This window comes from Octopus sinensis, linkage group LG10, assembly GCF_006345805.1.
Source record: "Octopus sinensis linkage group LG10, ASM634580v1, whole genome shotgun sequence".
In the NCBI taxonomy this organism is placed as follows: Eukaryota; Metazoa; Mollusca; class Cephalopoda; order Octopoda; family Octopodidae; genus Octopus; species Octopus sinensis.
The window spans coordinates 25,142,216-25,161,907 of record NC_043006.1 but is presented as its reverse complement, the minus strand read 5'-3'; the positions used below and the strand labels follow the sequence as shown (position 1 = coordinate 25,161,907).

General features: G+C 35.3%; 1 protein-coding gene across 15 annotated transcripts in view; it reads right to left on the bottom strand.

Annotated features, from left to right (window-relative positions):
* The window catches only part of LOC115216158 (sickle tail protein-like), a 460,762-nt gene that overhangs the window by 49,785 nt on the left and 391,285 nt on the right, over window positions 1-19,692 (bottom strand). The window contains exon 18 of one of the 15 annotated variants that reach the window (XM_036506387.1): window positions 11,897-12,205. The exons of 13 other annotated variants lie outside the window; for them this stretch is intronic. In XM_036506387.1, coding sequence (XP_036362280.1) covers window positions 12,169-12,205 — 37 coding nt within the window. In that variant the 3' untranslated portion in view covers window positions 11,897-12,168. Of the gene's footprint in view, window positions 1-11,896; window positions 12,206-19,692 lie in introns of those variants that run through there. One more of the 15 variants, XM_036506388.1, reaches the window with a different exon arrangement.

Below are 19,692 nucleotides of genomic sequence, written 5' to 3'. Positions count from 1 at the left end.
ATAAGCATTTAATGCATCGCTACATGCGTTTCCACAAATCATATGTCTCTTGAGAACACAGTTCATATTCCTGGGATGATTACAGTGCAGTCCATAGTATCTGTGGTCATCGGGTTGATCATCTTCATGGATTCATTTCTTCAGGTGATATATCATTAATGGATGTAGAACAGAGGGATGTTTATCCCTTTTTACCAGTATGAAGGTTAAGCAAGTTACATCAGCCTGATGCCCACAGATACTATGGACTACACTGTAATCATCCCAGAAATATGGACTGCAATCTTAAGAAACATGATTTGTGAAAATGCATGTAGCAATTCATTAAATGTTCATAAATTCCATCCAATGATTATTAATTATTAGATCAAAATCAAAATCAAAATCGATCAACATCAATGGAAATTGTAGCTGTGATACCAGTGCTGGTGGCACGTAAGAGAACCATCCGAATGTGGCCGTTGCCAGTGCTGCCCCGACTGGCCTCTGTGCCAGTGGCACATAAAAAGCACCATCCGATCATGGCCATTGCCAGCCATGCCTGGCCTCCATGCTGGTGGCACATAAAAAGCACCATCCAATCATGGCCTTTTGCCAGCCTCATCTGGCACCTGTGCCGGTGGCACGTAAAAAGCACCCACTACACTCTCGGAGTGGTTGGCGTTAGGAAGGGCATCCAGCCATAGAAACATTGCCAAATCAGACTGGGCCTGGTGCAGCCTTCTGGCTTCCCAGACCCCAGTTGAACCATCCAACCCATGCTAGCATGGAAAGCGGGTGCTAAACAATGATGATGATGATTATATTTATTGTACATTATATTGGTACAGCTCAATGCAACCCTGAAGAACTAGTTCACCAGTCAGCATCATTTGACTGTAGGTGGCACAATGGAATAGGCGCTTTATTTGCATATTCAAAACGTTTCCCATAAACAAATCTAGAAAATACATATACATACATATATATAAAATTAGGTATTAACAGAAATGAAAAAAGTAGTAATGGTGACATGTCTATAAATATAAAAATGCAAACAACTATCAGATTAAAATTTCCACAAATAAAGACATATTACAATTATAATGTTAAGTAAGTTTATAGTATAGAAAGGATTTATATTTAAAATGTTAACATCTCAAAATAAGCTCATCATGGCAATTAATTACAATCACATTTTCTTTACTGTTTTTATTAATGTAAAATGTCTCTGATATATAAAGGTTACTGCCATCTATTGCCACTACTATAAGGTTGTGCATAATCAAGTATTGACCAATAAATTCCATATTCAATATTATTATCCATCAATGAATGTACAAATTTAGCTAGGGATGTATAATTAGCCTTATTTAAATACTCTTTTAAATGTAGATCTATGATTATTCCATCTGATTTTAAATGATGAAGATGCAACAATGTATACATGTTCATTACCAAGGCCCATAACTGAACATTTATATACAATGTTTTCCCTAAGACATTGCTTATTAATAAGGTATTTAGCTTTATCATGACAGTTGCAAAAAGTAAAATCATTATTATTATTATTATTATTATTATCATTATTGAGTGAGATAGAGCAGTACATGCCATCAAAGTGACAAAATATACGAAGCCCAGTATACCCATCATGACTACCCATCTGGTAAGGGTACACCAGGCACATGCATCACAACCATATGTGCACAACATAGTGATCTCATATCAAGATAAACAGCAAATGACCTTGCAGGTGGGGCCCAGTTAGAATTTTCTTCAGGTTGAGTAGCTCATCTTGCTCAAAAGGTCCCTGAATAAGGGTTGTTTAAGGATTTTGAACAAAACACTCATGTTTCTGTAGGTGAACCATTCAAACCCCAAAGAATTCCTCTCAACACATGGCTATGATGCTCCCCCACCACTTCTAACGGGGGTGGGGGTTAAACCACAAACCATTTTTATATAAAATACCTTTTCTACAATATAAATTATGAAATTTGTCATTATTTACATAATGTATATTTTTATATAAACTACTACTATAATAATAATTATTATTATCTATATTGTTAAAGTTCTTCAATACATGCATCTTTTTCCAACTAAAATTATAATTTCTATTATTATTATTAATAACATGGTTGTGAATATTGTTAGTATCTTTAATTATATTAGAGCGGTACTGATTATTTTGTTGATTACATTTAAATCTATTGTGTTTACAAGAGTTATTTATACAATGTGAATAACTTTTCTGGTTTTTAGTATTTATATATGTATTATTTAAAGGTAAATATTTATTATTTAGATTATCAATATCAAATACAGAATTTATATGATCATTATTACTATCAGCATTAAATTCAGGAAGAAAATCTATTCCACCTGTTGACATAGCACAAATTCTGTATTATCTTCAGGTAATTTTTTACATTTTGTATTAGTGCAGACATGCAAGTCATTTATCTATGATTAGGTATGATTATATAAGTTATTAACATATTTTTTGAGTTATGAAACAAAATTGTAGAATTATTTGGATTTTTTATTTTTAAATAAAGATTCATCTAAATATTTCTCTGTCATTTATGACCATGTGTGTGTGATCGTGCATGTGTGTGTGTGAAACATGTATGTATTTATATGTATGTATCATCATTGTTTTAATACCTACCTTTCCATGCTTGCATGGATCATATGAGAGTATGTTGAGGTAATGGCCTTCCTATCACCAAACTTCTCTGTCACAATTACAAGCTATTACAATCGGCAAATGAGCACAGGTGAAGACAAAAGAACTCATACACACACACACACACACACACACACAGAGAAATTCAGTATGGGTATAAACTTTGTAGTTTGCTTCAAAAGCTTGTTTGTAAGGGGTTGGCTTGGGCCACACATACTGACTCAGAGAGTTCCTTCAACATGGCAATGGGTGCCTTTGAAAGTGCTGACCTATGTGACCTAGTTGGTCTCTTCATCCTAGATATGCTAAAAAAGAAATTCCCTTCAACTAGCTTTGGCCTCCACAGAGATGACACACTGGTAATATAAGAAGGGCTAACAGCCACATGCTAGATAAGCTCAGAAAGGACCTTATAGTTACCATTAACTCCCTTGAACTGAAGGTCACAATAGAGACCAACCTGAAAACAATAGATTTCCTTGATGTGACCCTGGATCTGGAATCTGATGCCTATAATCCCTTTAGGAAACCAAATGAGAAACTATCATACATTAACACAAGTTCCTGCCATCCAGCCATAGTGTTCAGGAATGTGGTTAAGGTGTCAGCAGGAGAATCTCCAGCTATTTTCAAGCAAAGAGATTTTTGATGCTGCCACCCTGTAGTACATCTGGGCTCTGGCTGCCAGCAGTTTCAAGCATAGTATTACTTACATGCCCGACCCTAGCCCCACAAAGAGATAGTGCCATCAGAAAGTGTTGTGATTCTTGCTGCCCTTCTCTTTAAATGTTAAGACCAGAGTAGGTAAGATCTTCCTTACTTAAGTTGATAAACACTTCCATCATATTAATAGATTCAACAAAATATTTAATAGATATACCCTGAGACTATCCTTTAACTGTGCAGTGTACGAAAGATTATAGTAGGTAGGCCTACACCCAAAGCAAAGGCAGGATGCTCATGCAGGGCTAACACAACTTGTCCATTGAATGACCATTGTAACATGGAGACAGTTGTATATGAAACAGAGGTAACAGCCATAGGACCCAATGGGCAACCAAGCATAAAGAAGTATGTGGGGGCAATGGAAGGCCCCTTCAGAAACTGCTTTAACAACCACAAGTTCTCTTTCAACATCCTGGTGAGATGTAATGCCACAACCCTAGCCAAGCACATTTGGTCTTTGAAAGAAAGCACCACAGAGTACAGCAAAAAGTGAAAGATCCTGGAAAATGCAAACCATACTTCAATAGCAGCAGGAAGTGCAGGTTGCACTTGGCTGAGAAGAGAGCAATTTTAAAGGGTCCCCGGCGCCCAGATATTTGCCTGAATAGCAGGAATGATGTGTTTAATCCTTGCCCACATGGAAAGAAGTACATCCTATTGTACCTGTGTGCCCCACCATGACCGCAACCATAAGTCCCCCAGTATCAATCTTCCACCAATATCTTTGGGCCTGGCAAAGACCTGAATACACATCAATGCACCCATATACACACATACACACCCTTACATGGCAGACACCCCACAAAATAGACTGTATCTCATCAGCCCCAACATATACCCCTTCACACAGTTTGTATCTCCCCCGCACACACATTACACACTGCAAGCTAACATAAAACCCCCACAACCTTAGCATGTATGGAGAGTAAAAGACCAATGAACACAACTATATATACCTACAACCCTGAAAATTATGCATATGACACTACTACACATACCACACACCCCATCCCCATAGGAGCACCACACTTAATAAAACACACTTTCTTGACAAACAATTCAAGATAACTCTTACTGGCCTTACAGCGTACCCAACCAAAGGACATAATTCCTAACCTAATCCCCTGTCCCTTTTTCTTTTTCACAGCGCTGCAAACTAGGTGTTAATTCACCTCTGACAACAGAGAGCAGTCACCATACTCTCCTCCATATCAGCTAACTCTGATGAGCATAAGGTTATATAATCAGATTGTTACCTAACACTCCATTGTATTCCTTGCATGAGACTGATTGTTAAGATCAGCCGTGAAGGATATTTAATACTGTACATTTCAGAAAATACACACACACACATATATGGGAAGAGAGAGAGAGAGAGGGGGAGAGAGAGAGAGAAAAACAGAGACAGGGAGATACATATATATATATACTCATCTACATTTAAATAGATTATACTCACACATAAATATGCAACTGCACATAGTATTTATATCAAAACTGCTCATGCAGAATTAATAATTAATAATTAACAGAAGATGTCTTTAAAGTTAAATGATAACAGATTGTGTATAAAGACACAGTTTTAAATACATTAGATATTTGTGCTGCTAGAGGAATACAGACTTAGTTATATATGCATCAGTTGGTGTATGATTTTGTAGCAAAAATTGTATATGCATATAATTAACTAAAAGCAAATTAAAATACTACATTTTCACTAATATAGGTATGTATGCACTAGTTAGTGTAAAATTGCACATCAAAAATGCATACACAGTAGAAGATTGCACAACAAAATGTATACACATATATAATTAAATATACAAATGGAATTTATGACTGTTTTCCAATTTCCTGAAATAAACATTTGATTCTTTGGTTACATTTTGCAGTGAGTTCAAAGTGTACTTTAATAAGTCCACCTCTGCACATTAAAATGCACAGTGCCTCCTCAGAGCAAAGATTGCATGATTTGGAATATGCACTGTATGGGTATGCATTTCTTACCACTATCCATTATATATCATAATCTGTTTTGTTTTCTCTGAGACACTAAATCAGGTCGGCAAAGGATGTGTTGTGTCTTTTGTCAATGATGCAAAGTTATTGTGGTAATGATTTTTTAAGTAATTGCTTGTTGCACCTATATATGCAAATATCTTTGCTCTTGCCCAGACCACACATTTGTATACAATGTTCCTATAGATGCACTCATTTCCTAGAGGACAAGTAACCCTGTTTCTAAAATTACATCTCTTTACTAAACTGCTTTCAAATTGATCATTACAAGCCTTTTTTGATGTCTCTATTTACCATCTTGTTACTATTATTGCTATTATTATTGCTATTATTATTGCTATTATTATTATTATTATTATTATTATTATTATATTATTATTATCATCATCAGTATTATTATCATTATTATCATTATTATTGCTGTTACTATTGCTTTCAATGTTACTATTATTGCTGATCCCAACATCATTGTTATCAAAATTTTCAATATTAACATTTTTATTTATATTACTGTCACTATTGTCAATGCTATTGCTTAAATTGAAATTATACAGACTGGTGTGATTATCTCCTCTATTATTATTGTTATATATTCTTATGACATAATTTTTGCTGGTAAGAATAAAGTTTCTAAAATAGAACTTTGAAGAATTGCTTTGGGACAATGGTAGAGTGCTTGTCATGTCTACAGGAGACACAAGTTCAAGTCCCACGGGCAGCTTTTAGCATTTTTTATCCTAGAAGGTTTTACAGCCCAATATTTACATGCTGTTATTTATAGCTTTATGTGAGCCTTAAAAACCCCCCAAAAAGGATTCATTCATTCATTCATTCATTCATACATACATACATACATATTACATGCACCCACTGTGACCCATCGGGTCACAACCATTCCAAGTTGAAAATCTTGATGCACGGTAGGAAAGGAAAAAAAAAACTTTTTGGGACTTCATGCAATAAAATTCTTAAATAATACAGTTCTCCTGCTTTTGGTGTGACAACATAAACACAACCAAATGCTTCTTCTTTGAAAACGTTCTAATGGCCTTCAACTTTTTTCTTCACTGTCTCCTTTGCCATTCTTGTTACTACTGTTCCGAGTGAAATATATGGGTACTTCAGCATAAAATAATGTTTCTGTAAAGTCATCATTGATGCACAATGAAAAGAATTCTGTCAATGTTGTTCTCAAAAGTCGTTCATTGACAGCCATATATATCCTCATTATTTCTGAACAATATTCTTTGTTCATCTGGTAGATGAACTTGCAGTCTCACTATTGTAGGTGTTCTTTCCTGAATTGAAAATCCTAAAATGGATGCCACTGCTTTGGATGGTCTAATATACCTATCCATTAAGTAAGAAAAAAAGGATGGACAACAGTAGCTGTGATGACTCTGAAGTGTCAACATTTTCAACTTGATTATTTTTTTCTTGAAGGCAAAAATAACTATTTTATTTGTAATCCTTATCATCTTAATCAAATAGCAGGAAAACAAACACACTTTGAGTTTTAGTATAATATAGATAGATAGATACTGTTCTTTGAAAGTTGTACAAATGATTAAGGGAAGAAAAAGAAAGTAAGAAATCAACACATTCAACCATTTTATTTGTAGTCTTTATCATCTTAATCAAAATGCAGGAAAACAGATGAACTTTGAGGTTAGCATTATATATATATATATATATATATATATATATATATATATATATATATATATAGAGAGAGAGAGAGAGAGAGAGAGAGATACATACATATATGTATTTATATACATGTTTATATACACATATGTATGTGTATATGTATATGTACAACTGGCTTCTTTCAGTTTCTGCCTACCAAATTTGCTGATAAGGGTTTTGTTGGTCTAGGGTTATATTAAAGGACACTGCAAATGCAACCACACACACACACACACCACACACACACACAGAGTATATATATTGGTAAAATATAGACTTTAGAAACTCATGCATTCATATTTGTATCACAGTATAATCTGTCTGAATAACTACAATATATATACATATAAATGCTTTTAATATTTCTCCTAAAGTCAAAACAATGCAACCTATAAAAATTAATAATGCAGGCGAATAGTTTGTACATTTAATTGGTATTTCAATATTTTGAGACTAGGATCCCTTCTTCAGGAAATCTTCGCAGAAAAGGTGTTGTTAGCTGGCTTCTCTACAGAACAGAGATATCAGCTAACAACACCTTTCCTCTGAAGATTTCCTGAAAGAGAAGTCCTAACCATGTTATATATATTATTGGCTTCAAATTTTGGCACCGAGTTAGCAAGTTTGGGGTAGAGGGTAAGTCAATTACATTGACCCCAGTGCTCAACAGGTACTTATTTTATCAACCCCAAAAGGATGGAGGGCAAAGTTGACCTTGGGCAGAAGTTGAACTGAGAACATACTGATAAAAAGAAATGCTACTAAACATTCTGCCAGCTTGCCATCTCTATACAATATATTATTAAATAACAGGTTGAGATGGTGCCATGCAACTTGAAGTTTCCTGGGCTTGAAAACAAATATAATTCAGGCAGCTAGACAGAGACTAACAAGATATGAGACAAATTCTAGACCTTAAAACTGAAGTATTCAAGTTGTGGTGCAGGAAAGTGAGAACAATACCAGTAATAACAGTTTAAGGTATGATAAAAAGAAAAAAAAAACAGCCCACATCTTATGCAAGACACTACTGATTCAGCCCTGCAACATGTATTCTACAGGCTGGATACCCAACAGAAGAACACAACTTGAATTCACACACAACACACAATACAAACACTAACAGAACAAAAGACTTCAACTAAACCCACAACAAAATGAATATACAATGTTGCACACACCCCAGCAACATGGAGGTGATGCAGTAGAAATCTGCCTGAAACTATCAAATGTTGAATAATAATAATAATAAAAAAAAATATAAAAAAATAAAAATAATAATGATAAATGCCCTGATGCAGTACCAGGCAGTGGCTCTCATGGCTTCTCATCTTAACTGACTGGAAGTGTTATCATGTACATTGTTTTGTCTTGGTATAAAAGATGGTCTACAGCAAATATTCTGCTCAATACTACAGATTTGCTTGTCAGTTGTTTGACCATAACCAGTTGAGTATGTCCCTCAGTGGCTGACGATATGTGCATCTCTGATCATGAGTAGAAGTAGTGGGGGAGCATCATAGCCAAGTGTCAAGAGGGAATCTTTGGGATTTGAATAATTCACCTCTGGAAATATGGGTGTTTCATTCAACATCCTTAAACAACCTTTAATCAAGGAACTTTTGAGTGGGATGGGTTACCCGACCAGAAGAAAATTCTAACTGGGCCCCACCCGCAAGGTCATACGCTGTTTATCTTGTTATGAGATCACCATGTCGTGCACATATGGTTGTGATGCATGTGCTTGGTGTACCCTTATCAGACGGGTAGTCATGATGGGTATACTGGGCTTCGTATATTTTACCCCAGTGTCACTTTGATGGCATGCACTGCTCTCTTACTCAATAATAATAATAATAATAATGGTTTCTCATCTTAACTGATTGGAAGTGTTATCGTGTACATGTAGTCCTCAAAGAGCTGAAATTGCAGGTTAAAGCTACAAAAACCAAGAAGTATGACAAAAGAATTGAACAAAATAAAATCAATAGATTGTTCCAAAAGGATCAGAAAAGGGCTTATTAGCAGCGAAATGGAAAGGTTAACAACAGCGAGAGACAATGAAGAAAATAGGAGGTTCTGGCGAAATATTTGGGAGAAACATTTGGAAGAAAGCATAAGAAAGGTGCTGAATGGTTGAGAAAAATGAAGTGAAACAGAACAGTAAAAGAATAACAGCTGAAATGGTGACCAAGCAGACAATAAAAGTTCCAGACTGGAAATGTCCAGGCCTGGATGGGGTACAAGGGTACTGGCTGAAATATTTCTCAGCATTACACAAAAGAATAGCTGTACAAATGGATAGACAATGAGGTGGAAACACCAAAGTAGATGACTGCAGGTAAAACAGTTGTTTGCCAAATGGGCCCCGGTAATGGTAATGCAGTGGATAATTACTGGCCAATCTCCTGCCTACCCTTGATGAGGAAGTTGATGACAGGAATAATATCTAATTGTGTGTATGACTGCCTGGAAATGACAAACTGCCAGTGGAACAGAAGGGATGCAGGAGGAAAAGCCCAGATTTGGGAAATATATTCAGAAAATGCTCTATTGAGGACAGTGAGGATTTTGAGATTGGCAGTTGGGTGTTAAGTATGATGGAAAGAGACATTGTGAGACCTTTGACAACAGGTTGATGTCTGCTCTTACAGAATTAACTAGAGCAAGTAAAACTGAAAGCTCTGACAAGTAAAATGAGAATAACGATAATAATAATAATAATAATAATAATAATAATAATAATAATAATAATAATAATAATAAGCAGAAAACAGATATGGTATTAAATGCTTTATGGGAAATACACACATTTCAGAAAAATGCCAAAATAATTACATATCAGTTATAGAAACATTATGCAACATTGCCTTCAACTCAATAGGATCCTGCAATAAATTCAAGAACAAATGTGTCAAAGCACCAAATATATACACTTTTCCCATATTACAATTTATTGAAACCTTTCATGTCATACAATTTAGCTAGAGACAGAAAAACAGTGTATCAAAAGCTGTCTGAATTATGCCACACCTCTCTCAAATTGATGTACATGTGACCAGAGAGAGAAATAAAATTTAAAAAAGAACTATAAATAAAAAATATATATATAAAGGGGGAAGAACATTGACCAAGCTAATAGTATAGGGTCATCAAACCTGCATTATAAATCAGTTAAGGTTTGATGTAATGCAAAGGCTATAAGAACCAATTTCTTTTAAGACACATAAGCATATATGACATAAAACAAACACATACAAACTTGCACACACACACACACACAAATACAAACATATATGCATACATTCACATACATATATATTTAATCCACACACCCAAACAATTACCCATTTATCTCTCAACCAATCCAATCACCCAACTATCCATCAGCAGAAATGTACAAATATATAAACAACATTTATAAATATAGGCGCAGGAGTGGCTGTGTGGTAAGTAGCTTGTTTACCAACCACATGGTTCCGGGTTCATTCCCACTGCGTGGCACCTTGGGCAAGTGTCTTCTGCTATAGCCTCATGGCTGGGAAGAGGTGAAAATCAGAGGGTGCAAGGTCAGGAGAGTAGGGGGATGGGGGAGGAGTTCATAACCGCACGCCTGTGGCGACACGTGAGTTGTGGACTGGAGCGTTGTCCTGCAGAAGGAGGATGCCTTTGCTGATCTTGCCCCGCCTCTTGATTTTGATAGCTTCTCTTAATTTCCTGAAGCATAATAGGCTCCTGTAATTGTGGTACCCTTTGCCAGGAAATCTGTCATCACTACTCTGTCCTGGTCCCAGAAGACTGTGAGCATGACCTTGCCAGCGAAGGGCTGCACTCTTGCCTTCTTTGGAGGAGGTGAGTCATGGTGCTTCCACTGCATTGACTGGGCTTTGGTCTCTGGATCATAGTGATGGACCCAGGTTTCATCCTGTGTAATCAGTCTTTTGAAAAATTTTCGACTCATTTTCTTGGCACATCTCCAAATTCATCCTCGAGCACTCGACACATTCTTGCTTCTGGAAAGGTGTGAGCAGCCTGGGAATCCATCTGGCAGACACCTTTTGCACATGCAAATGGTCATGAATGATAGTTTCCACAGACCTGGTACTAATCTTGACCTCATGGGCTATTTGGCGAATAGTTATGCGTCGATCTTCCAAAATGGCAGCTTCAACTTGACAGACAGATGCTTCATCAATGGCAGAAGTGGGGCGACCAGATCTGGGAGCTGTTTCCACAGAGTTCCGACCATGTTTGAATTCACGATGCCAGCGTTTTACAAGGTCATATGATGGGGCATCATCACCATAAGTTACTTTCATTTCATCAAAAGTCTCCTGTGGTGTGCGTCCTTTCAAACCGAATCACTGCTTGACACTCAACAGGCTCCATTTCACACTTGACTCAGTTCAAACACCTATAAATCAGAAACCACAATTAGTTCAGGCTGTAATTTGCCACTTAATCTATAGAGATATAAATAATTGCACATGCAAAATTTCAGCTAGATCAAACAACTGCAAGTGGATCAGGGGCATTACTTATTGAACGTCCCACGTATATATATAAACATAGACATGCATTTACACACATATATATACATCTACAAACATATATATATATATAAACATACATACACATATACATGCATACACATTCACACACATCCATACATATACACACACATACATGCATACATACACACACACACATATGCACATACACATCTGCACATGCATGCACACAATTATACACATACACATGTGTCAACGCATGATGCATATGTGTGTGTGTAACATGTATATACAGACACTCAGGTAGTGTACAAAACTATCAAGATGCATCATAAAGGTTCATAAGCTCTATAAGTCAATATATCAATCTGGCCTACAGACATGGAGGATGTGCACTGCACTTGCAGAGAAGAGCACAACCAGAGTCAAATAAATAAAATGTTTCATGTGTGGTGTAAATATAAACAGGTGTTCTGGTCAGTGGAAGTCAATCATAATCTGATGATATATCCTTTGTACATCCTGTAGCCCTGGAGGGTATGGTTGATTCTACATTCCTAAAGTTTGGTATTCCATGAAGCTGCTACTGACATGGGCCCATACAAGAAAAAAAAAACAATGTATACATGTATGCACACAAAGGAAAGGGGAAGAGAGGGTGGGTTCATGTAGGGTATACATTCAGGAGTGTATAGGTAGAGAGTATCAAGAAATCCTGTTAGTAATCTGATAGCCATGAGATTTATGTTACCTATTTCTTTACTACCCACAAGGGGCTAAACACAGAGAGGACAAACAAGGACAGATAAACAGATTAAGTCGATTACATCGACCCCAGTGCGTAACTGGTACTTATTTAATCAACCCCGAAAGGATGAAAGGCAAAGTCGACCTCGGCGGAATTTGAACTCAGAACGTAGCAGCAGACGAAATACAGCTACGCATTTCACCCGGTGTGCTAACGATTCTGCCACTATTAGTAGTGGGGCTATTTGCATACTATTGCACCTTCCTGTAGTTCAGGCACTTCCTCATCTAGTAATATCAGAATGTCTTACTCTTTTGGTGTGTGGAGTAAATTCCATGTTGCTATGTTTGCTAAGAATGTGCTTACGATTAACCAAAATAATCTCCAACCTTTTCTTTGTACATAACCTACATGACTGTATATCGAGTAAGGTACTGCATGCCCTAATACCAACCAATTACTTATAATTTGGGTCAAGATAGAAATGATATATATGTATATATTTACCTTTTACTTGTTTCAGTCATACTGCAGTCATGCTGGGTCACCACTTTGAAGGACATTAGCTGAATGAATTGACTCCAGTACATTTTTCCCTTTAAAACTTGGTGCTTATTTAATCGGTCTATTTTGTCAATCCTTAAGTTATAGAGATGTAAGCACATCAATAGCAATTGCCAAGCAGTAATGGGGTTCAAACAGACACAGAGACATGCATGTAAATACACACACACACACACACATATATGATGGGCTCCTTTCAGTTTCCATCAACCAAATCCACTATCAAGGCTTTGGTCAGCTTGATGCTCTAGTAGAAGACAACACTTGCACAGAGTGCTATGCAATTGGGCTGAATCTGGAGCCATATACTTGGGAAGCAAACTTCTAACTGCACAGCCATACCTGCACCTATGTGTGTGTGTATAAAAGGGGGAAAGAGAGAGAGAGAGAAAGAAAGTGAGAGAGAGAGAAAGTGAGAGAGTGAGAGTGTGTGTGTGAGAGAGAGAAGTGTTTGTGGTTAGCATGTCACATAAGTTTTTTGTATCATTGTATTTGTCATAATTGCTCAGAACTAACTTTTTTTAGCGATCGTTATAAAATATTGCCAAAAAGATAATCTTACTCATAAGATTAACATGGAGAGGAAGATATCTTGAAGCATGGGAGGATTCTGTTGGGATGGATAGTTCACTAAAGAACAGAGAGGATAAATTAATATTTACATTTTGTCTATTTGCTTGGTTGTTGGATATGCCCAAAGAGCAGTAAAAATTCATCCCACATTATAAGACTGTTTCATTAGTTGATTGTGAATTAAATTATAATGCTGAAGAAGTGAATGAACACTAAATTTATTGCATAAAATTGCATAATGTAATACGAAATAAATGACATTCATTCATATGTAACATCGATGTGATCTTTCTTTTCCTTCATTAAAATCATTGTCATTCACTCTGTGAGGATTACAACATACCTAATTGATATATATATATGCCTTGTGCAATATGATGCATCTGAACCATGTGATGCCGAAGCAATTATAACAAAGGAATAAATGTAAAACCTGAACCTCCATTCTTGGACTTGCTGCATTATACTCAATGCCTGAAATTTTGGTTTGCATGAATGGTTTCCTTCAGGGAAAACTGTCCATTTCTAACTACTCTGCTAGCTGGCCCTCATAGGAGTGCTGACTGAAGAGGTAGCATGGATTTTTAAATCCCCTCTTACCTATTTCTATTTCTTTACTGCCCACAAGGGGCTAAACACAGACAGGACAAACGGATTAAGTCGATTATATCGATCCCAGTGTGTAACTGGTACTTATTTAATCGACCCCGAAAGGATGAAAAGCAAAGTCGACCTCGGCGGAATTTGAACTCAGAACGTAGCAGCAGACAAAATACCGCTAAGCATTTCGCCCGGCGTGCTAACGTTTCTGCTAGCTCTCCGCCTACCTGCTACACACATACACACGCATGCATGCACGTGCACACACACACACACACACATAATGTACTGATCTATATACTTAGGAAGCAAACTTCTAACTGCACAGCCATCCATACCTGCACCTATATGTCACAATACATGTATTAAAGCGCTACTAATAGTTTCATATGTTGAGAAAACTCAAACATTCTTCAGATGCAAACCTCATATAATGAACTAAAGAAATTGAATAATAAAAAAATGTGAAAACACTGAGAAGGCAGCATATAGAAAACACAGACAGTATACAATGGAAAATGAAAAACAGAAACTAAAATGTAAAAAATAAAAAGTAAAACGGTAAAAGATCTATCCTCCTTAGACCTTAAATGATAAGGCTGGAAAGATATCAAGTCAGTCAGGAATAGGCAGAATTTTCCAATTCTTCAAAATATATTTATACATATGCATGCAACCACTGAAAATTTCTGACTTGGAGTTCAATAGGGAGTTAGAGATTGTAGATCTGAACAGAATCTGCACTCTTTCAGCCAAACAAAGTCTACATTTATTTGATCCATTCACACAAGGTATGGATTTCTCAATTACTTTCCATTTAATCACATGTGGTGTTTCATTATCTTTCAAAGTCTATATGTAACTAGCCAACTTAGTAGCTATACTTTTGTCCCTATGTTGGAAGGAGGCTGTGTATTGGCATAGCAATTTTAAATTCACCTTCACATAATCCAATGTAGGTCTTCTTATCAGTTGTAGTATTATTTAGGGTTGCAATAACTTCTGCCTCATATATGATAGATTTAGTCCTACACTGTTGGTCAAATGGACAGGATCCTGGGTCGGGACAGTTGCAACTGGATTCAGGCTCTTGGTATTGACCCCATGTAATGATACTCAAAATATTGGGGCAGCAGCTATATGATAATTTCACAGAATGCCAATTAAATATTTTCCTGTATCTGTGACTGGAAAGTGTTTGTCTAGGAGACACTGGGTTTACAAGTTTTATTTTTCAAGCACAAGATCCAAACTTTGAACAAAGTCCAAATGTTTCTACTTTCATAACAAATGCTTCTGTGTGTTATAGAAAGCGAAAAAAGCTTCTTCTAAGCAAACAACTCTAGTCTTGTTTTTTAAAAAAAGATCTACAAGTTCCTCTATGAGTGCTTGTGAATCAGCAATCAAGTCTACAAGTGATGGTATGCACAAGTCTAGTGCGAGTGAAAGTGATTCAGAAAACGATAATAATAATAATATGTTTTATTATAAATGATCTTGACATTATTTTTACTTTACATTAAATATTCTTTACATTCTACTGTTGTTTTATTGCCATTTATTTACGAGTATTATAAATTTTATAGGTAAAATATTTTTCTGGGAACAAATTACGATTTATAACATTGCTACTATGGAAAGTTATTGCTCTGCTTCATGAGTTTTCACTTTACAAGTGGTCTCTGGGTACAAATTAACTTGTAAATCTAGGCATTACTGTATATGTGTATATATATGTGTGTGTGTGTAAGTCATCTAAGAGTCCATAAGATTCAGGAAAAAAATGCACTTGTATATCTGTCAAAAGAGTCAGTATATAATCTGAAGTGTACAGTATTATATATCCATTATGACCGATCATGCTAATTGGTTTCGCACTAGGGATTCGATGGAGTTTTAGGTAACAATCTGATTATGCAACACTAAGCTCATTAGAGGTAACCAATATGGAATGAAATATGGTGACTGCTCTCTATTGTTGGAGGTGAATAGACACATCCAGTTTGTGATTGTTGTGAAAAAAGATGACGAAACAAAATGAGTAGAGGATTAAGTTAAAAGTTATGTCCCTTGGTACTAAAACATCAACACTGGGGTGGTTATTTTGGAAGTCAGTAATAGCTGCAGTTCTATTTTGCAAAAACTAATCTAAGCATAAGTACACTCTGACTACTTTAATCACCTTACCAACCTGTTTCTCAGCTAAAAGTATGCTCACACCACCTACCCCATCACTATTTCCTTCCCAGGAGATTTTCTACCTATGTTCTTTGAGGAACCTGTCTGAAGATCCCCTCCACCTTACTTCTTGAACACAACACACATCTTCATGCCTCTGTTCAAGCATCTTGAACAATCTCATTTATTTTTCAATATGCCCACACTGACTGTAAGAGGTGGTAAGAGAGAACAGGGAGATGGAGGATGGCATTCAGCATCTGAAAAGAAGGATTGCAAGGACATTTGCCAGCAGGCATATCATATGAGTTTTCCCTGGCATTTAATCTACCATCATTCACTCATTTTGCACTCACTGCTTCAACAAGAAGAGGATATACAATCATTGTTAATACAAATATAAATAATATCTGATTAATTAATTAGTTAAATGACTGGTAAGTGTCCTTATATAACATTTCCTATGTAAAGAGTGCTAGTTATGGCTTTTATATTCCATTACTGTCACTGAAAGAATGCTGAAATACATGAGGAGGTGGGGCACAAGAAAGGATGCTGGTATAGAGGTGAGGTTTCCAGTATAGGTGGTGGGGGCAAGTATGGGTGGATGCATTGTGAGTGAGCAAGTGAAGCTGTGTGACTAGATGGAATCATACAAAATTTCAACAAGCCAAAAAGAAACCTACATTGGATGAAACATACAAATTATCATGAAAAAGAAGAGGTAAGCACAATTTCCAGGACAGAGCTAGTAGTAATGAAAGGTGGGGAGACAGGATACATTTTCAGGACAGAAAAAGTACACACGCACGCATACACACACACACACACACACACACGTGCACACACACACATACACACACACACCTTTGGTTTCACATTTACAATTGTACTTGGCAATAGTGACAATTCATTAGATATGCTGACTGGAAACACACAACCTCTTTAATGCTTGAGTTAAATATTCAGCCTTGGTTAGCTTGGCAATGGAAAAAATTGAAACAAAAAATCCCTTTTCTGAGAGTGAGAGAAGAGTTACCTTCCTCTCTATAATTCCAGCTGTAAATAAAGGAGGTCAACTGTGCCTGCTTACATTTTTGCCATCCTGTAGTCTGTAAGCAGGGAAGACCATGTTTCTAAAACAAATTTTCTGTCATGAGGGTAGCAGCTAAAAATTTCTTATGAGTAGATAAATGAACTTTTAAAAATCATTTCTTTATAACTTATAGATCTTAAGGATAACAAATATTAATCCACTAGAAAAAAAGAAAGCAATATCTTCAAAATAGATTACAGATTTCAACTGAATTATAAACAATGTTTGAACATTACAAAACAAAATCAATTTCTTTTAATAATTAACATTGTAACTTGATATTATATACATACATTTATACACACACATATACATTTGATCTGAGTAAATTTGAAGTAATTTAATACAAATTTAAAATGAAAGAAATTCATGCATAGTAATTGGAAATGTATCATAATAACTTATCCATTGAAAATCATTACTGTATAACAGATTTTTCTAATACCATAAACCTAAGCAAAATTCAGAATAGCAGACTTATAGAAGAATGTATGAGGACATAGCTGCATGCAATTTGAATATATTAGTGTCACATGTAAGGTACTCTTTCATTTCAAACAGTGAAATATATGATATTTGTACCAATCTTAATTTTTACAGAGATATGTATGTGTGCATGTGTGTGTGAGAGAGAGAGAGAGAGAGAGAGGGAGGGAGAGAGAGAAAGAGAGAGAGAGAGAGAGAGAGATGGAAAATATTCTGTTTGTAATATATTCTTAGCTAGTTCTCTATGCTAGTATGGTTTATGGTTGAGTTGGTTTAGGTATAATTTGCTTTTCCACTTGTAATTTTGAATGAACTTCTTATAAATTATTCAATGCAACTTGTGGTCTCTTAAGTCGACTGATGCAAGCAGAGTTATGTGGTTTCTTCTAAGGAAGTAAAACTTAGAAGAAAAGATGGACATCCATATTGGACAATTAATGTCCAATATGTGTGGACATTAATAATAAATGTATAAATTAATATATCTAATGCAAGACTGGAAGCTTTATATGAATGAAAGAATGTAGCCTGAGTGATATATATGAAGGTTCCATCTTGATAAGCTGTAACTTTTTTTTAATCATTAATGTCCTTGAAAAAGATATGGACACGATAAATTTGATTTGTCTTGCTTCTGCAAAATGGTAAAAATAATCAGATACTAAAGTATATTACTGGTCATAAAATGTTAGACATAAAATGCAAATATATATTGTTTCTCTCATCAGAATTTGATGAAAAATATAAAGTATATTTTATGAATTTTGGTATTATAATTCTCTAATACTGCATTGTTAATCTTTTGATACTGCTTACATACTTGAAAGACCTACTTATGCTACTACAACAATTTTCTAAAAACTGAATGAATGATGCATATAAGTGCATACCTGTTATTTATGACTCTGGAACTCAGCATTCCAAAGTCATAAAACCTTTGCCTGATTTATTACCTCCACTGTGGTCCATACTATGCTTGCCTATTGGTACCTATTTACATGTGATCCTGGTAACAAGGTGTAAACTGATAATTCTTTGCTCAATTTAAGAAATGATAAATATATTTGCAACTCATCTTTTAATATGAAATGCAATATATGTAATAACAATTTGGATAAATTCTAAAAAGATGTTTCTTAGCATGTTAAATATATTGGATACCATCAAAACACATTTAGCATGCTAAATATATTTGGATACCAACTAAAAAACGTTTCTTAGCATGCTAAATATATTTCAAGATTTACTTCTGATATTGGTATTGATGTGACATGGATAGATAAACATATGGATGTAAACTTCAAAGTGTATAAAAAAAAATAAAACAAAATCTAATAGTGGATAAAATCAATGTGATAAACATTCAGAAAAGATGAAATAAAACACATCAATGATAAAATACAACATATCAATGAATATACAAAAATAGTGTTATACGTCTTATGGATGACATTTTTGACTAAATATATGATGAACATTAATGACAAAAATGTATATAATTTTTTGCTTTCATTTTCTTTTAGGAAACATTTTTAACCATTTATGTAACACATGCATTTTCTGCATTTGCTTTTTTTTTTTGTAATTAATAACATTAAACTATTTTGTTGAAGACCTATAATCTGGTCACTAATACAGTGGAAGTAGAGTCATTTATGTAGCTCATATACAATGAAACACATCGATACTTTGGTTGTGATTAAGTGTAAAACAAAGCCAGAGTAATCACTCAACTGGAATAAAATCTATATTTGGCTGGGTTAATTATATGGATGGGAGGAGCCTACTGACTTATGCACTTCCAGTTTAATCATCATGCTTCAAAAAA